General features: G+C 39.4%; 1 protein-coding gene across 6 annotated transcripts in view; it reads left to right on the forward strand.

Annotated features, from left to right (window-relative positions):
• The window catches only part of acsl3a (acyl-CoA synthetase long chain family member 3a), a 116502-nt gene that overhangs the window by 74913 nt on the left and 20395 nt on the right, over window positions 1-21194 (forward strand). For all 6 annotated transcript variants that reach the window (XM_078208848.1, XM_078208840.1, XM_078208862.1 and 3 more), the window contains 7 exons: window positions 1725-1834; window positions 4306-4444; window positions 8364-8514; window positions 10108-10231; window positions 10619-10690; window positions 17368-17507; window positions 18656-18828. In XM_078208848.1, the coding sequence (XP_078064974.1) occupies window positions 1725-1834; window positions 4306-4444; window positions 8364-8514; window positions 10108-10231; window positions 10619-10690; window positions 17368-17507; window positions 18656-18828 (909 nt within the window). The remainder of the gene's footprint in view (window positions 1-1724; window positions 1835-4305; window positions 4445-8363; window positions 8515-10107; window positions 10232-10618; window positions 10691-17367; window positions 17508-18655; window positions 18829-21194) is intronic.

Below are 21194 nucleotides of genomic sequence, written 5' to 3' on the forward strand. Positions count from 1 at the left end.
ATTGCATATTGTGGCATTTTACCTGGAGGATAATGGTGATCACATTGTCGAATATCATTGTAGAAATCACGTAACTTGTACGCCAAATATATGCAACAACATGATTTTTGGGGTTGGAAAATTAGGGTTGTCCTCTACACTGATCAATAGCAATGAATTAGCAGTTCTAGATCTGCATGTACTTCTCATCTTGTTTGAAGTGGTTTTATTTTACTATTTAGTGAATAATGTACCTATCAAATGTAGCAAAACTGATCATAGCTTCGATTCCAAACGTGTATAATTTATTTATTACATGTTGATTTTTCTTTCCTCTATACCTAACGTTGAATCACGCATGAAAAGCAGCAATAAACCTCGTAGAAATAACAAACTTGTCGTTTTTTTTAAAATTGCAAAATGTTAAAGGTTTCATGAGATCTGCCGTTTGTCATGTTGCAAATCTGTAGCTGTTTTTCTTCTGCATACTGCTTCAAATACTGCCAAGTACGCTGCAACCCTTGTGATGGCCCCAGCTAACTGATTTATACAAGTAGACCTACAATCTAAACTTTATGCTTTAAGGAACTTGCCATGACCTCACACACGTATCCATCCAGCCTTGCCTGAGAAAGTGTGAGGTGACTCTGCTGAGAGCTGATGACATCTAGGTCAGTGATGGTGTTAATGACTTACATCTGCACAGTTCTCTTCCCAGGATTTCTCCATGACGTCAATACATAATAGTGAAGAATACACCATTCTTTAACTTCTTGTTGCGGCAGTGGCAAAAATTATATTATGTTTAACAAGTTTTTCATTTTTATTTTTAAGTTGATTGCTTTTTTACCATCCTGTGAAATGTTACTGACTACTTGCAACAGCTCTTGCATTTTAATGTATTTTTTGAATCTGGTTAAAATGTTCCCCTGTTGCTTTCTCGTAGAAAGGTCATTGGACTATGTGGTCAGTGCTCGTGGGAATGAAGACAATCATTTTCCTGCCTCTTGCACCCGCCAAAATAAAAGCATTAGTAATTTATCTCTGAAACCAACACTGTGCAGCAGGAAATGAGTGCTGTCAGACATAGTTTTCTCATACTGCTTAAAGGTTGACCTTGTATGTTAGAAAAGAAATCCCCCTTCAGAAAATTTCAGCTTGCCTGGTACATTGACCCACTGACTGAATGTCCTTGTAGTCGGCTCCCAGCTTTTGACATTATGACCAGGAATTTTTTCATACTGCAAATGTTGATTCCATGATCTCAGCAAGGGGGGATTCATTGTCTTTGAAAGTCTTATGTATAAAGTGTGTTGATGTGATCTTGAATGCACAACCTGAGACATGACATTTATAACAGCTAGTCAGAGAGAGTGAGGGGTGTGAAGATGAGAAAATGCAATTTATTATGAAAATGATTCCAATAATTTGCACTGTTTTTCTAGGTGACACCTGTTGCAAACCTTGAGGAGGGATATTTTTTAAAAAGTCAAATGGAAGAAATTTTCAAAAGATTTTTTGTGAAATTTAGGACAAATCAAGCCAGGTTCTTTATTTTTCCATAAAACCCTGATCACAAACCATAATGAGTTTGAACTTTTATATAGCACTTGATCTGCAACCTTGTTCATAAACTGGCATTTAGAAAGTTCTTCCATTGTGCCTTTTTAGAAGGTTTATTGATTGGGGTACAGTTAATTCATTCTGTGAATTGTACTGAAATTCAGTTATTGTTTAATTTCCAGTTGTCACCCTCTACGCAACTTTGGGAGGTCAAGCAATTGCACATGGTTTAAATGAAACTGAAGTCACTCATATCATCACAAGCAAGAAACTCCTGCAAACAAAGCTGAAGGTAGGTCACAGAATTTTGTTACTGTTGCAATTTTTTGTTTATTTTCCAATGTTTTTGTAAGAGATTAAATATTCCTGTTAAATATTTACAAATTGCTTAATAGGTAGGAAAAGTTTTATATGATCACCTAATATATTGGGTGATAGGGAATCTTTATAGTTAAACTTGGTTACTTCAATATTATGTCTCCAGCATAAAAGAATGCCAACATATCTGAAATATGAAACTCAAATGTTCTTTTTTTCTTAGTTTATTTGAAATGTAATCCGATAAAGTGCTGCAATTCTACGTGACAATTGTTGTGAACACGATCTCCAATATTAAAATTGAAAAAGCACATTTTATTATATAAATGCAGATAATGCTGAAAATGCTCGGGTCAGGTAGCATCTGTGGAGGGAGAAACAAGTTGACAGGCGAGATTTTTAACTCATTCAAAACCCATTCATTCTTTTGTACAAAGTTAAAATTGAGCTTCCAGTTCTGGAAAAAGTTAAGAGACGTAACAGGTTTTACTGATCTTCTGAATATTTCCAGTATTCTTCATTTCCATTGCAAATTTCTAACATGTCCAGTATTTTTCTTTGGCATTGAGCTTTTTAAAAACTGCTTTTAGCATGATAATCTTTACCAATAGTGTATGCACCTGGAATCAGTTAAATGTTGCACTCAAGTTATGGCCTTATTCAGGGTAGGTAAGCTGTTAAATGTGGTTATTGCTCACATGAACCTATGAAAACTGAAGAATGAGAAAGGCCATTCATTGGAATTCTAATATTTTAACTCGTATAGTCTGACATACAGCTGTTTTGAAATGTCCTGAAAGATTTATCTCTGTTACTGTGCAAGGCAAATTATTTCAAATAGTTATTGACAATATCCATTTGATATCTATATTAAATAATGATTTTGTTAGTTATACTTTTGGCTTCTGGTCTACCCTGACTTGTTAGGAATAATATTCAATATTATTACTATTCAATATTATCTTACCAAAAACCCATTGAATATTTTATAAGCTTCAACAAGCTTGCTGTTCACCATCTTTTCCCTAGTCTGCAGAGGTTGAGTTTTTAACCTTCCTTCAGAGATCAACCCTGTTATGCACAACAGTTCCTCTCATACATACTGTCACAATCCTGGAGCAGACCTACAATTTTGTTACAATCTGGTTAGGCAAAATTTGAAATCCCAAATACTTTAAGGGAATTAAGCCACAGGATTTCACAGTTTTAAACAAAAAATTATTCCAGAGTCAACAAAGCATACTCTAACATCCAGAATTAACTTGAAGTGAACATAAAATAATAGGCAAACTGTGGTCAACACCCCACAAACTGCACATTATTTGGCAGATGCAACCAAGACATATTCCATAAATTTTCTTAGCAACCCATCAGATGTCAGTGATCACTAAGTCACAATTCTTTTAAAATTCCATCTTCCCATCGAGGAATATCAGCTTCTTGCTTTCATGGATCTATCCTCTGATTTCTCTCAGTAGCAGTTTCAGTTCACACTCCCCCAATGATTACCTGCCAACTGCATCTCTTCCCCAGATTGTGTTCCACTGGATTCACAAGGCTCCACCCCAGCATCTAATTACCAGGCACAGCCCCAGCTATAAAGTTGCTCTGAGCAGAACTCCACTGCTCCTGATCTTCCCTCGCCCCCCAACTCCCAGAAGCACCTAACAACTACTGCTCTTCAGCTTCCCTGAACTCCAACTCTCAACAACAAGGTATCAACTGCTATTTGGCTTCTCTGGACCCCAGTTCCCCACAGGCTCCTCTGAGCCCCAGCTGCACAGGGAGCATGTCACCTCCCCTTCAGCTCCTTACTGGCTTGTCTGAACCCCAGCTGCATATGGAATGAATGACAATACCTTAGTTGCCACGTCTTCAGCTCCTGAGTAACCTTGTCACATGGGCTCTTTTTTTCACACCACGACCCCAGTCCTGTTGTTTCAAGACGTACCTCATTCAAGCACACTGTTCAATTCCTGCAGTTGTAAGCAGAACATCAGAAACCGAGCATTCACGGCCTGTCTCCCTGCCATCATGTGCACTTGCGCTGGAATCCCCGAACATGCTGGGATTCTAGTCTCTGTCTCTGTCCAAAAAACCAACACAGAAAAACACAGCAATATAGATTTTCTCTCAATACACTTGCCTTTTGTGGCAGGACAACTAAAATTATATATTGTAATCCAAGTATGGCTTGATTAGTGCATTGTACAGTCTCAGCATAACCTCAGTCAATTCTTGTTCCATTCTGTCTATAGATGTTATTACGTGAAGATTTTTAATCTCATTATATTGTCCAAATGTGACAACAATAATTGTCAGGATATTTTGCAAGTTGCAACGCCACTTTTCACCAAATAAGTGTAAAGTTGTTTCCCAGATGTTTTAAGTGATGGATCGGTATTCATTCTGGACTTTAATTTCTTTCCCATTTTTGTTTCACAGGAAATCCTCCTTAATGTTCCAAAACTACAGCATATCATAATTGTAGATGATAAGCCAACAGCATGGTCTGAATATCCCCGTGGCATCATGGTTCACAACATGGCAGCAGTAGAAGCATTGGGCGCAAAACCAGAAAACTGTGTGTAGTTTGTTTTTTCACTTTTGCATGTTGACTTTGTGTTTATATGACTTTCTGTACAAGGTAACTTAATGCCGAATAACACTGACTCAAAGGTTATATTTATATTCAATTAGCACAACAACAGAAAATGCTGGAAATACTTGGTAGGTCTGTCAGCTTTTGAAAGAGAAAAGTTTGACATTTCTGCTTGATCATCTTCACACTCCTCAAGGTTCTGAAAGAATTCCCAACTGAAATACCAAAGTGTTATTTTCAGATACAGACCTACTGTGTATTTACAATATTTTTTAATTTCAGAAATCCAACGATTACAATTTTCTCTTTCTTAACACACATTGCTGGTTAGTTAATAGAATTAAGTATTTGGACTTGCTATGCATAACTTGTTTAGTAAGGAGTATTTCTCATTGTAAGGAGGACAATGATGAGGAATAGCTTTTTCTTTGGCATTTCCAGCAAGCATTGTTTAGATGCATTTGCAGAGCATCTTCAACAATGTGTATTAATTAGTGGAGCAGAGTTTTGATTGAGACTGTTTTAACTAATTCTAGTTCAAATTGAATTTAATTGCTGGCATAATGGATAGCACTGCTGCCTCACAGCACCAGGGACCTGAGTTTGATTCTGGCCTTGGATGACCGTCTGTGTGGAGTTTGTACATTCTTCCCCATGTCTGTGTGGGTTTACTCCGGATGCTCCGGTTTCCTCCCACAGTCCAAAGATGTGCAGGTTAGGTTGATTAGCCATCTAAATTGCCACAGTGTCAGGAGGATTAGCAGGGTAAGTACGTGGGGTTACGGGCATAGGGCCTGGGTGGGATAGTTGTTGGTGTAGGCTCAATGAGCCAAATGGTCTCCTTGACTGTAGGAATTCTACAATTCTAAGATTTTGCAGAAACAAAAGTGGATTAACACTGCATAATGGCTTCAGAATCCGTTATCTTCATGCTATCAGAAATCAGGGCCCAGATTTTCATGCCTCCGTCTGGGTTGGAACAGAGATGGAAGAGTTTTAAAAATGGCAGGTCAGACCCGACCCCGAGACTCCCACCTCCCATTCATGTTTCTGACAGATTTTGCCGACTTAGGGTAAGGGTGCAGGTAACAAGCCCACAAGAACATGCACATCTCTGCCGGTTCCATTGTGGGGGTAAGCATTTCAAACCTCTTGCGATTTCAATGGAGTCGTTCCTATTTTATTTGGAAGATGTGCTTCACAGAACCTTAGAGGAGTCGTGAAACACAGTGGGAGGCCATAGTGTTGAGTCAGCAACCAAAAAAAGGCATTCAACATTCCCTTTGTAAAACATTGCCCCTCTTACCTTCTCATAAAATTGTCAAATAGTCACAGGCAGTGAAAGTCCCTTTGAGGATATCTTTAATCCACAGTTGGGTGGGATTTTATGGCCTCGCTCGACCCGAGACTGGAAAATCCCGCACGAGGTCAACTGACCTTCCCCTCGCCCGCTCTGATTCCTGTGGCGGGCGGGCAGTTGAATTCTGGCGATCATCTCTTAACCTTGAGCAAATAAATACACACACGTTGAAAAACCTCTTCAAAGAAAGGTTAGGTTATCACAAGGTAATAAAATTAACAATCACAAAAAGCTAACACTCTCCTACAAGTTGTATTAACAGACCCCTGCTGAGCTGAGTCTATTTTGGAGCTCAGCCAAGCATTCACAATGAAGTCACCTGGCAACTGTAACAATAGAAGCAGTTTGAATGGATGGTCAGACATCTGTTTTTTCCAGGTGGCCTCATTACGAACACTTTATTTTCTCATGAGTATTTCAAGGATTTCCTAGTGTTATAAGGCTTATTGGTTGGTATTTGGTGCATACGATACAATGAGGGGGCACAGAGATATGAGGATGCAGGGGTTGATAGCGGTAAAGCGGGTAGATGAAGTAGGGGTTGAGGACTGTAAGACCAAACAATCATGAATACAATGGGCTAATGTCCCATTAAATGAAGGCAAGCCCTTTAGCCTGCTAGTCTTGCCACCCGCCCGTCTTTGTTCCATCTCCAGCCCATGCCCAATTTCTCTGACATGAAAGTAGGGAGGATGGGCTCCTCCAGGATCATGTGGTTGGAAAAATTCCCGACGACTCATACCCGTATCCTTGACGAAAATCCAGCCCAGGAAGTTTTTGTTGAGACAAAAACAGAAAATGCTGGAAAATCTCAGCAGGTCTAACAGTATCTGTGGAAAGAAAATGGAGTCAATGTTTTGAATCAGGATGACCCTTCGTAAGAATTTGTGTTGAGGTTTACCTCAGTTGAATTTGAACTCCAAAAATGATGAGCACTTTTGTGTAACCCATTCGCCATACATTGCTTTATATTACCAGTCAGCTGCTCATTCAATCATGGGAAGTACTGGCTGCTAACTCAGCTTGTGTGAGAATATTTCTTGTCAGTGGGAAGCTGTAGTAAGAATTATTGGTTCTGTTAGTTTGACTACATGCCAGAGAACAGTTTGTCTGGCTTTGTTCTTTAGATCTATAACAAAACTGAAATGTCTTTCTTAATCACGGCACAGCATAAGAAAACTGAATTTTGAATATTTTTTTACTTTAAATGAATATTAATGTGTATTTCAGAATAATAAAATTGTTTAAATTAACTTTTTATTTTGCCTCCCTGCTCTATAAATCAATTTTTCCACGCCTTGTTTTTCTTTCCTGGTATATCCATTGCTGAGAGCCTCAAGGGCATGTGAATGAAAGACAACTGCGTTTACTGGAGACCTAGCACATCTGGAATTAATTACAACCAGTAGTGAGATTGTATGGCTTTGTGCCCCTTAATTTCCAGAACACTATATCCCTGTAAAATAATGTCGAAGGAGTAGCCTGTACATTTTGTGTGACAGTTTAGATTGGTGATATATAACATAAAGTAACCGTGGTTATGTATGTGGTGATGAATCCTGTGCCTTGTCTGGAGGTAGCTCATGTGCAGCTGTTCTTAGATCTTATTGCTCTGACTTTTAAATTGGTTAATATTTTGCTTCATTTTGTTCCAAGCCATTTTTTAAAGCAGATATCAAATGCGTTATCGTTACTAAATAAGAGAGAAAGAAAAACTTTACTAATCATGAATTTCCTAAAGTGTATCCATCAGATGTACAATGAGGCAGAACAGCCTAGTTGTTTGTGGCCATAGGTTGACAGGTTTAAACTCACTCAGGACATAGAAACAATTGATATTCTTTCAAGCTTTGCTATGACTCATTGTTGAGACACAAGGCAGAACTTAACCATGCATCCGACTCTACAGTAATAGTCCAGGGTGTGCTTACGCTGACAGCTGTGCAGTGTGACTAAGTATTCTGTTTCCTCACCTGATTTTGGTCAACTTCAATAAACAAAACTAATCGGTTGTGTTAGTTGAAGTATTAAAGGCCTAATTAACGTTTACATTTATAGAAGTATTAATGTAATTAATGTAATTAAAGGCCTAATTAAAGGCCTAATTAACGTTTACATTTATAGAATGTGATTTGGTTTCATTTTATGTTTATTGTACAATTAGACTACTTTTGAACAGTGCTGTAGCAATTTAGCTTCAGGTACAAGTTTTGGTCCATTGCAAATACATGTATCATTGGGTGAGTGTTTTCTTTTCTTAATGCCATCTTTAAAATGGTGAATATTTTTGCTTTCAAAATTGAAAGTAATGTCTTAAGTATTTCTAAAAGTCTCTGTCACTACTCTGTCAGTCGTCTCTAAGTAAGCTTGTGAGCAGGAATAATTTCTAAATAAGCTAGGTTTGGTCTTATGAAATGATTAGTAAATGCAACAGCATATTTCTGAGGTAAGAGCTTGCAATTATAATGTGACAAATTACTTTCAGTATATGGTGCATCTTATTTTTATAAATTAAAGGACTGGTTATTTATTCCATCATAGTGAATAGAGTTCGGACCAAACCTACATCTTTAGATATCGCAGTAATTATGTACACAAGTGGATCTACTGGTCTACCAAAGGGAGTGATGATTTCACACAGCAACCTCATTGCTGGAATAGCAGGGATGTGTTCCAGGGTCCCCGACTTGGGGTATGTATAACTATTGATCCAACAAGGAAATTTTATTTTCCTACATTGGAAAAATACTGTGACCTGTATACAAATAATTATCATGCATTTTTAAACTTTTTATGTAGGGTATGATTCATATAGTGGTATGAGTTAGGATTTTGTAATTGATTTTAGTAGAGAAATGAGGTAGATTTACCCAGGTGAAACTTAGATACTGGAAAGTAAAAAAAAAATTGAGAAGAACGGGGCAGCATGGTGGCATAATGGTTAGCACTGTTGCTTCACAGCTCCAAGGACCTGGGTCCAGTTCTGTCCTTGGGTGACTGTGTGGAGTTTGCACGTTCTCCCGTGTCTGCGTGGGTTTCCTCCAGGTGCTCTGGTTTCCTTCCACAGTCCAAAGATGTGCAGATTAGGGAGAATTAGCAGGCTAAGTACGTGGGGTTAGGGGAAAGGGCCTGGGTGGGATTCTCTGTCGGAGAGTTGGTGCAGATTTTATGGGCCGATTGGCCTCCTTCTGCATTGTATGGATTCTATGATTCTATTAAAACTGTCAATACGAAGTAATCCAGGCATTTCACGTGTAGCCTAGTACTTCCACGTTTAGTTATTCAATAAACGACTTACAGATCCAGTCTGAATGCTTGTGCTTAACGAATAGATTAAGATTCAATGCAATTTCTTAATTCAGTCATACTTTATGCGGTACCAAATTCAAGTGCTGCAAATGTAAATCCCCGGGGATTTATATATATATATATATATATATATATACATATATATATATATATCTCCTTCAGAGGCAGCTCAGACCCTCACCCTTGAGTTGCATTGCTTCAATCACAATCAAATACCAAAGGAATTGGCCCATCCTTCATGGATAAGCTAAAGTTAATACTCCATTATCACTGAACTATCTTGCGATTTAAAAAGCGGGTTTGTTTATCGCAAGAAATAATTATTATTGAAAGAAAATAGTTAACATTTATGTATGCTCTTTTAAGAACTTAAGAACTAGGAGCAGGAGTAGGCCATCTAGCCCGTCGAGCCTGCTCTGCCATTCAATAAGATCATGGCTGATCGTTTCGTGGACTCAGCTCCACTTACCTGCCCATTTCACAACGTCAGGACATTTAAAAGTATTTTGCAACCAATAAGTACTTTTGAAATGTAACCACAGTTGTAATGTAGGTAAATGTGGCAGCGAAATTGTGGAGCACAAGGCCTCACAAAAAGCTATGGGACAAATGTGCAGAAAATCTGTTTGTGTTGTTGGATTAAATATTGGCCAAGGCACTGGGAATAATCTGCTCTTCTAACACTCATGCCATGGAATTTATTTTCCACCTACCTGAGAATGTAGACCAGGCCTGAGTTTAACATTTTACCCGAAAGTCTGTACCTCAGATCTTACAGCATTCACTCGGTGTTGCACTGAAGTATTGGTTTAGATTGTGTGCTCAGGTGGGCCTTCTGACTGAGTAGCAAGAGTGTTACAACTCAGCCGAGATATGAATTGTGTCAAATGCGCTTGTATATGTATTTGTTCTAAGATTCATATTTGGTGTAACTGTTGAAAACCTACATATCCGGATTTTATATTTCCTTTTAAAGACCAAAGGACACCTACATTGGTTACCTACCCCTGGCACATGTCCTGGAGCTGAGTGCGGAAACACTTTGTATGGCTTGCGGCTGTTGTATTGGCTACTCCTCCCCTCAGACTTTAGCAGACCAGGTATGGGTTAATCAAAGAATTCATTATTGAAATCACCTTTATAATAGTCATAGTAAAATATTGAACAGATCTTATCTGCATTTCAAACCATGCTGTTTTCTCTTTAAATGTCATTTTTTTCTTTCATTAACAACCTGTGAATTACACTACCGAATATAGACTTGCAGCAATTTTTAGCTATACTTTCAAAATTTGCATGTTCTATTTGAGAACAACTATAATGTTTTGCTCTAATTTGTATGACTGAAGAATGTAAACACATCCATAAACATGCATTTTATAATTTGAATCAAGCAATAAAAGGCATAATTTAATTGTATTTTGAAGGAGGATCTTTACATTCAGTTTATATTGTTGTATAAGTAACCATTGTTTGTTGTTTTGTAGTCTGCAAAAATCAAGAAAGGAAGCAAAGGTGATACAACAGTACTTAAACCAACGCTACTGGCAGCTGTACCAGTAAGTTTTTGATAACATTTGGGCATATTTTAGCTGCCAGAGTCGTTTGTTGCACAATATATTAACTCAACAAATGTTTCCATTACGAACACTACATAAATGTACAGTACTTAATTATAAAAGTCTATTAATGATGTGCTATCAGTTCTAGTCAGGAGATCTGTTATTTACTACCTGTGTGGAACTCAGGCTCTTTTCATAAGAGAGATCTGCACATAGATGGTAGTGTTCCCAATTTGAGTGCCCTATATCCCCATACATTTTTTTGAACAAAATTAACACTGCACCAGAAATATGCTGTTAACCCAAGAAGTGTATGTGTCTTCCGGAGCGTCTTGCATCTTTTCATTCTGGCCTCAAGTTGGACTTATCCTCTGCGGTTACATTGCAATATTACTGTATTTCACGGAGGGGATTGGACATAAAACAGGAATTGGGAGAAGAGTTAGTGAAGGTGGTCAGAGAGGTTTTCAGGAAGTTTTTGAAATGTGGCAAGATGAAGAAGTTTACAAACCGAGAATACCAATGTGAAGAGCCTGACGGCAAGAGGAGGAAGTAGTCCAAACTCTGGAAAATAAAGATGTGAGCTGGGGATGATACTTGAGCAACAGTGGCTACTGGATATATCCTGTACCTCAACAGGAACTTTTTCATTCTTGAAAAAAGCAGTCCAGCATCATAGTATCAGACTTTTAAGTTTTTTCATGTTATTGAAAAAAAAATGCATAAGTAAATGTAATATTTTTAAACAATTTCATTTAGGTATTGCATAATCATTTCCTTGAACAAAAATAATAAAAAATTGCAATTCATATTAAGCTAATTTGTAGTTAACTTTTGGTTATGGATTTGTCTCTTATAGTTATCCTTAATTCTGGGAGCAATTGCAGCTAAACCAACTTTCAGAAGATTATAACCCATTTGACTCCCCTCAGTTAACTGAATATTTTTAGTTTATTAACTACCCCAAAAACAGTTCCTGAGGAAGTTAGTTAAGTCAACCAGATTCAAAAGCATGGCAATCATTCTGTTAACTGAGGAATTTTCAAATTATGTACTGAGGTTGAATGTGATTCATTACTGGTTTCGGTCAGAAAATCAGTGGTTAGCACTGCTGCCTCACAGCGCCAGGGACCTGGGTTCAATTCTGGCCTCGGGTCACTGTCTGTGTGGAGTCTGCATGTTCTCCCCGTGTCTGCGTGGGTTTCCTTCGGGTACTCCAATTTCCTCCCACAGTCCAAAGATGTGTGGGTTAGGTTGATTGGCCACGGTAAATTGACCTTGGTGTCAGGAGAACAAGCAGGATAAATATACGGGGTTACGGGGATACGGCCTGGCTGGGATTGTTGTTGGTACATGCTCGATGGGCTGAATGGCTTCCTTCTGCACTGTAGGGATTCTATGATTCCAACATTTCTATCAAATTAAGCATTGAGATGGATTTTCACTGCAGCAGGAGTCTTTTGAAACTCAATGGCGTAACCTTTCCAATGGGGTATTTCTCCAGCAGGGAAGACATCCCTCTAGCATAGAGATGCTCCTGATTCACACTGATTTTATAGCCCCTGGGTCATCAACAATGATGATGGTATCAGGCAGGAACTTTCAAAAGTTAATTGGGGGAGTGTGTGGGAAGGCAAAGGGACATCTGGTAGGTGGCACGCTTTCAAAAGTGTGTTAACCAGGGTTCAGGGTAAACACATTCCTCTTAGAGTGATGGGTAAGGCTGGCAGAAGTAGGGAACCCTGGATGACTCGGGATATTGAGGCCCTGGTCAAAAGAAAGAGGCACATGCCATGCATAAGTAGCTGGGATCAACTGAATCCCTTGAAGAATATAGCGGGTGTAGGAGTAGAGTTAAGAGAGAAATCAGGGGGGCAAAAAGGGGACACGCGATTGTTTTGGCAGATAAGGCAAAGGAGAATCCAAAGAGTTTCAACAAATACATAAAGGGCAAAAGAGTAACAAGGGAGAGAGTAGGGCCTCTTAAGGATCAACAAGGTCATCTATGTGCGGATCCACAAGAGATGGGTGAGATCCTAAATGAATATTTCTCATCAGTATTTACTGTTGAGTAAAGCATGGATGTTAGGGAACTTGGGGAAATAAATAGTGATGTCTTGAGGAGTGTACATATTACAGAGGAGGTGGTGCTGGAAGTCTTAAAGCGCATCAAGGTAGATAAATCCTCAGGACCTGATGAAGTGTATCCCAGGACATTGTGGGAGGATAGGGAGGAAATTGCGGGTCCCCTAGCCGAGATATTTGAATCATCGATAGTCATGGGTGAGCTGCCTGAAGATTGGTGAGTGGCAAATGTTGTGCTTTTGTTTAAAAAGGGCTGCAGGAAAATCCTGGGAACTACAGGCCAGTGAGCCTCTCAACTGTGGTGGGTAAATTGTTGGAAGGTATTTTGAGAGACAGGATCTACAGGCATTTAGAGACGCAAATACTGATTAGGGACAGTCAGCATGGCTTTGTGAGTGGAAAATCATGTCTCACAAATTGGATTGAGTTTTTTGAAGGGGTCACCAAGAAGGTAGATGAAGGCAGTGCAATTGATGTTGTCTACATGGACTTTAGCAAGGCCTTTGACAAGGTACCGCATGGTAGTTTGTTGCATAAGGTTAAATCTCATAAGGTTGATCCAGGGTGAGGGATCTAAATGAATACAAAATTGGCTTCTTGACAGAAGCTAGAGGGTGGTTGTAGAGAGTTGTTTTTCAAACTGGAGGCCTGTGACCAGCGGTGTGCCTCAGGGATCAGTGCTGGGTCCACTGTTACATGAATGATTGATTTGGATGAGAATATAGGAGGCATGGTTAGTAAGTTTGCAGATGACGCTAAGATTGGTGGCATAGTGGTCAGTGAAGAAAGTTATCTCCAATTGCAACGGGATCTTGATCAGTTGGGCCAGTGGGCTGACGAATGGCAGATGGATTTTAATTTTTGACAAATGCGAGGTGATGCATTTTGGTAGATTGAACCAGGGCAGGACTTACTCAGTTAATGGTAGGGCGTTGGGGAAAGTTACAGAAGAAAGAGATCTAGGGGTACATGTTCATAGCTCCTTGAAAGTGGAGTCACAGATGGACAGAGTGGCGAAGAAGGCATTCGGCATGCTTGGTTTCATCGATCAAAACATTGAATACAGGAGTTGGAATGTCTTGTTGAAGTTGTATAAGACATTGGTAAGGCCACACTTGGAATACTGTGTGCAATTCTGGTCACCCTATTATAGAAAGGATATTATTAAACTAGAAAGAGTGCAGAAAAGATTTACTAGGATGCTACCGGGACTTGATGGATTGAGTTATAAGGAGAGGCTGGATATACTGGGACTTTTCTCTGGAGTGTAGGAGGCTGAGGGGTGATCTTATAGAGGTCTATAAAATAATGAGGGGCACAGATCAGCTAGATGGTCAATATCTTTTCCCAAAGGTAGGGGAGTCTAAAACTAGAGGGCATAGGTTTAAGGTGAGAGGGGAGAGATACAGAAGTGTGCAGAGGGGCAATTTTTTCAGAGGGTGGTGAGTATCTGGAACAAGCTGCCAGAGGTGGTAGTAGAGGCGGGTACAATTTTGTCTTTTAAAAAGCATTTAGATAGTTACATGGGTACGATGGGTATAGAGGGATATGGGCCAAATGCGGGCAATTGGGATTAGCTTAGGGGTTATAAAAAAAAGGGCGGCATGGACAAGTTGGGCCGAAGGGCCTGTTTCCATGCTGTAAACCTCAATGACTCTACAACAAGCCAGAGATGGGTTATCCCATCAGTGCCGAGCAGTTGCAAAAGATTGGAGAGTGAACTTTGTTGCAACAGACAATTTATTTAAAAAAATAAATAAATCTTCAGAGCTGCTTGAAATATCGCTTAAGTTTTTTTTCGTTGTTTTTTCGGGACTTGTCTGTTATCCCACTCTCAGAATAATTGTGCAGGTTCTAAGGCCTCCTTTCAACTGATAATCCAGGATACCAGGGTTAGACAGGCAGACTGGTGTCCACTGTTTCAACAAGGCTGATAGCATTTTTTACTCTTTATAAAAAGGACATTGGGGATACAGTAGAGCAGGCTTGTCCAGCACTTTCTCTTAGTGGGCCACGTTTCCATTTTTTTTTCTCACTCAAGCTTCTATAGGTATATGAAAGGGAAGAGAGTCACTGGGATGAATGTTAGTCCCTTGGAAGATAAAAACAAGGGAGTTAATAGTGGGGAACACTGAAATGGCAGAGATGCTAAATCAATACTTTGCCTCAGTTTTCACGGTGGAGGACACTAGTACCATTCTATAGGAGCAGGCAAGTCAGAGGTAATAGAAAGGGTAGAACTTAGAACACTCAACATCAATAGAGAAAAGGTACTCAGCAAACTATTGGGATTGAGGGCAAATAAGTCCCCCGGACCTGATGGCCTACATCCTAGGGTATTAAAGGAAGTGGCGGCGGAGATAGTGGATCCATTAGTTATAATATTCCAAAATTCCCTGGACACAGGAAAGGTTGCAATGGATTGGAAAAATGCTAATATAACGCCCTTATTCAAAAAGGGAGGCAAAATGTGGGAAATTACAAACCAGTTAGTTTAACATCTGTTGTTGGGAAAGTGTTAGAATCTATTATCAAGGAAGCAATATCAGGACATTTGGAAAGTTAAAACGCTATCCATCAGAGCCAGCATGGTTTTATGAAAGGCAAATCATGTTTGACTAATTTGCTAGAGTTCTTCGAGGATGTAACAAGCAAAGTGGATAATGGGGATCCTGTAGATGTAGTATATCTGGATTTCCAGAAGGCGTTTGATAAGGTGCTGCACAAAAGGGTAATTCACAAGGTTAGATCCCATGGGATTAGGGGTAATTTATTAGCTTGGATAGGTGACTGGCTGATGGACAGAAGACAGAGAGTCGGGATAAATGTTTTCTGGATGGCAAGAAGTAACTAGTGGGGTGCCACAGGGTTCGGTCCTTGGGCCCCAGCTATTTACAATCTATATTAATGACTTGGATTCAGGGATAGAAGGCTCTCTAGCCAAATTTGCAGATGACACAAAACTAGGCAGGACAGTAAGTTGCAATGAGGAAATAAGAACCTTACAAATGGATATAGATAGGTTAGCAGAGTGGGCCAAAGTGTGGCAGATTGTGATTAACATGGGTAAGTGTGAGGTCATGCATTTTGGTTGGGAAAAATGTGAAGGCGACTTATTATCGAAATGGGGAGAGACCTCGGGGTGCTCTGGTGCAGAGGTTCTGGGTATCCTTGTTCATGAGTCACAGAAAATTAGCATGCAGATACAGCAGGTAATAAAGAAAGCGAATGGAATGTTGGCATTTATAGCTAAAAGAATAGAATATAAAGATAAGGAAGTATTGTTGCAACTATACAAGGCATTGGTGAGGCTGCACCTGGAGTATTGTGCACAGTTTTGGTCCCCTTATTTGAGGAAAGATGTAGTGGCATTGGAGGCAATTCAGAGGAGGTTCACTAGATTGATTCCACAGTTGAGAGCTTTGTCGTATGAAGAGAGATTGAACAGTTTAGGCCTATACTCTCTGGAATTTAGAAGAATGAGGGGTGATCAAATTGAGGTATACAAGATGATAAAAGGTATGGATACAGTAGACGTGGAGCAGTGCTTCCGCTGTTGGGGCATTCTAGGACGAGAGGTCTTGGGATAAGGAATAGAAAATTTAAAACAGAATTGAGGAGAAACTACTTCTCCCAAAGAGTTGTGAATCTGTAATTCTCTGGGACAGTGAGTAAATTTGAGGAGTTACAGATTTTTGATTGGTAATGGGTTGAAGGGTTATGGAGAGAAGGCAGGAAAATGGGGATGAGGAGCATATCAGCCATGATCGAATTGCGGAGTGGACTCGATAGGCCAAATGGCCTAATTCTGCTACTGTATCTTATGAAATTATGAATTAATGGGCTGCTGAGCACATTTCAGAAGTAAAAGGTTTGGCACAATATTAAACTAAATTTCTAAAAAAGGTTGAGGTATTAAGAAACAATTGCTGAGCAAAAAGTCATAGCAAAAATAAAACAATGCCATAGCAATAAATTAAGTTAAAAAAGAGTTACGAATGAAAGTGATCAGAATGTGAAAGGTCAGAATTTGTTTGCCAGGCTCTCTCACTCATCACACACTCATCCTCACCCAATTGATGGTGAGAGTGAGTGAAAAGCATGAGACTGAGATTAAGGCAAACATGCATGCACACACTCTCTCACTCCCGCCCACACACACACTTCCCCACACACACACACACTCCCACACATAGAGTATATTCGCAGCAAATGTGCAAGAGGAACAGACTGTGATTGGAGGAACAGCTCCTTGCAGAACCTTCCACTCTACTTAACCTGTCTGACTGGCACTTTGAAGACTGGCACTTTGGAAACTGGCTCCAGGGGCCAAATAGAATGGCTTTGGAGCCCACAATCCAGCCTGCGTGCTGCCAGTTGGACAGGCCTGCAGCAGTTACTGTCCCCGTGTACTTTACTGATTCTGTCCACTGAGATAAGCTGACTCAGCCTCGGGATTTGTGAGCTAAAAAAATTAGGAATCAATCTCCATCAAAAAATTACACTTTGTCATATGCAAAAGAACAAAACCAATAACAACTTTTTAAAAAATCTGTAAAATAATTGTTTTTCATTTTATGTACCAACAGGAAATTATGGATCGAATTTATAAGAATATTGTAACCAAAATAGAAGACATGAGTAGTATACAACGGACCCTCTTTGTTGTTGCCTACAACTACAAAATGGAGCAGATATCCATCGGTTGCAGCACACCTTTCTGTGATTGGTAGGATACAATCAAGTCTGCTGAATTATTTTATAGTAGCAAATGTACAATTGATACAATTATTAGACAAAAATGATCATGTCTCATTAACAGTATATTTGGGGAAGGGAAAAGATGGTTTTTAAATCTAAATCTTAATATCTTATTAAAAATGGCTTATTGTCAACAAAAGCTGTAGCTATTTCTTTTTATAATTTGCTTTTTTTTTCTCTTTCATAATCCAAACATCTTCCCAGTATTGATTCATGCACTTAAAGGAGAAATAAATACTACTGGAAACATTTTTTTCAATCATTCCACCCCACCCATCCATATTTCTTAAAGCCTAAAGAGATAGAGTACCCAAAATAACATTTCCTTGACTTGCCAAATTATTTCCTGCTTCATTGGACACTGCTGTTCAATGTATTTGTTTCAGGCCTGAGTTACTCCAACGTTATGGTTTTACTACAATTAACTTTCAAAAGAGCCAGCACTCAAATCCCCGTGGAGGTGAATTCAAAACTACCTGGAACATCCCTAAGCTGAGTGAGCAGCATATGCTATGTGGTAGTGCTTTTTATAACCACACAGTTGGGCAGCTTTAATGCAGGCTGGGCATGGATTGGCAGTCAACCCAGTCTAGTGTTAAATATAACATATTATCAGACCAGCTATGCAGGGAAGTAGAAACATAAAATGCTAATGTCATCAAGGCCTTAAGCAACTTGGAGAAATATTGGTATCGAGTAATATATATCTTAATGTCTATATTATATAGAACAGTGTTTCCTTCTACTGTAGGAAAAGATTTTTAAAAATTTGTTCAAGGGATGTGGGCATCACTGGCTAGGCCAGCATTTATTGCCCACCACTAGTTGCCCGTGAGACCATTCCGTCCATCAGAAACACCATCTGTTACCTCCCTGATCCCCATCCTCTTTAATCCAATTCCAACTGTCATATTTCTTGGGATGTTTCACTTTGTTATCAGCACAAGTTTCTATTTTTATAATTTCTCCATTATTGTTAATAAAGTTTTCTCAATCCAATCTGTCCAATATGATTGCTTCTAAGTCAACTAAAGGGATTGATTAGTTGCGAATATCTAATCTGAAGTTGACTAGAAGATACTTGAGAAAATAAATGCGAATGTTTCACTTCTATAGGTTGATCTTCAGAAAAATACGTTCGTTATTAGGAGGAAAGACTCGGCTCATTTTATGTGGGGGTGCGCCACTGTCACCATCCACACAAACCTTTATGAACATCTGCTTCTGCTGCCCTGTTGGACAAGGATATGGATTAACAGAGACTTGTGGAGCAGGGACCATTAGCGATGGTTAGTCATTTTCTGAGATTTGTTTGATCCTTCCAGGAGCTGTCAGTTTTGTTTAGTGTCTCCAAGCATGTGTGATTTCAACCTTAAAAACAAAGCCCACTTGATAATGATAAATAGGGAAGCATCTCCTCTTGAAAGTAAATTAAAGCCGCTTGTTGCTTTGCTTATTTTTACTTCTTTTCAAAAGCATAAATCTATTTAGTTCATGTCATTTCATGGCATTAGTGTATGATTGATATTTGTCCCTGAGGAGTGATAAAGTAGAAACTCGGTCAGTAGCTGATGTTTGGTGTAAGCTACAGAAAAGCAGAGCGCTCAGGTGCCATTTCGCAATAGTGCACTGGGAGAAGCCCTCCCTCCCCCCACATACCTCGGGGACCCCACACACCCCATCAGTGACATATTCTTCCCCACCCTTTCCCTGACAGATCACCAGCATTGGAGCACCCCCCCCATATTGACCACCAGCATGATGTCCCTTGGTGCTCTCTTCGTGCTTTACCCTGCATGACTGCTCCTGTCTGCCCTGGCACACAGGCAGTGCCCAACCAAGATGTCCAGTGGGCACTGCCAGGCCATGTCCCTGACCACCTGGGTGCTTTAAAGGTCTCCAAGCTCCCTGGCGTCACCATTGCACCTGATCTCAGTTAGTGGAGGCCAATACTGATTCGTGCCTGTGTGACGTCCCGCCAGAGAGATGGGAACATTTTGAGAGGGGGGAATGATCACCCGCAGAACATGCTAATGAGATTGAAATGAAGTCAACCTCACGCACTTTCTGGGCAGAATCAGATTTGTGCTAGTAGAAAGGGGCAGGGACAACTGCAAACTGTTTGGCACCAGGCACGCAATCAACTTTTAGGCCCACATGCTATTTTGTAGGATTGGCACAATCTGTGCCAGGCCCGGTGAGGTTGGAAAATCACCCACCTTGGTGTTTTGGCATACATATTATATTTGCATTTCCAAATGACAAAAATGCATATTTTGGAATTGGCATCTTTTACAGTTAAGATGTGCTGATACTTTGTTTATGGTATGGTTCTTTTGTAAACTTTAATTTATTCCAAATTAATCATGGAAATAAGTTCTTGGAAAATCTAATTTTATGAATGCAGATTAATGACATCAAAGAAAAAATGTTAGGCTCATGTTAAACTTTGAGATTCCACAAACAATGAAACTTAAGCTATCATACTGATTACCCTCTGGTGGATAATGGGAAATAGTAGATAGACAAGATTCTACTTGTACAAAGAGCACTTTGATCAGCAATCAGGAGGAACCCCTTGAATATGGACACTTTCTTCAAGCCTTCTGTCAGCTATCCTGATTGCCAAGTACAAGAATAGTATTTTTGGCTGAACAGCTAGCTAATCAATGTACTTTTGTCACAGATCTTGACAGTGGTGTTATTTTCCTCCAGTAATCTTTCCTCTAAGTGCTGTTGTTGCCTTCCAATTCCAATTTCATGTACAGATCTCCATATATGCTCTTCAATTTTTTTTCAGCTCTTGACTATAACTCTAAATTATTTTAAAAGAAACTGTACATTAGAGAACTATATAAAGCGTATAGAAATAAGGAGAGGCGACGGCCTAGTAGTATTATCGCTAGACTATTAATCCAGAAACTCGGGTATTGTTCTTGGGACCTGGGTTCGAATTCCGTCACGGCAGCTGGTGGAATTTGAATTCAGTAAATAAAAAGTATCTGAAATTAAGAACCTACTGATGACCATTGTCGATTGTCAGAAAAACCCATCTGGTTCACTAATGTTCTTTAGGGAAAGAAATCTGCCATCCTTAGCAGGTCTGGCCTACATGTGACTCCAGACCCATAATAATGTGGTTGACTCTTAACTGTCTTCGGGCAACTAGGGAAGGGCAATAAATGCTGGCCAGCCAGCGACGCCCATGTCCCACAGATAACAAAAAAAATGAAAGGCTTTTTCATTCCCTTAATCAGCTGATCCTTCTCATGCGCCCTACAACACCGTCCACTGGCTTGTAACTCCAACAAAGATTCTCTTGCATACAATAGTAGAAATCTGTTAATGAAAGCATTCAAGGAATTGGCTTGACTCTGGCAAGGATTTAGTATATTCATGCTGATGTCATTTGTATAATTAGTAACATCTGGATATTGGATTTTTTTTGCTAATGGAATAGCTCTATGGAGAATTTCTTTTCAGCAATTTTCATTGCAATTCTGTGGTATTTTAAAGTATTCCTTCTTATTTTGGTATACTGTTTATTGCATGGAGCAATAATGTCATAGTTTTTCATGTGTGATTGAACTATGGGAACCAAACAGTTCTGAATTCTGTTGTCTTGTTAACGGTGATGAAATGTCAGTAATGCAAT

Source organism: Mustelus asterias, chromosome 3 (assembly GCF_964213995.1).
Source record: "Mustelus asterias chromosome 3, sMusAst1.hap1.1, whole genome shotgun sequence".
Lineage (NCBI taxonomy): Eukaryota > Metazoa > Chordata > Chondrichthyes > Carcharhiniformes > Triakidae > Mustelus > Mustelus asterias.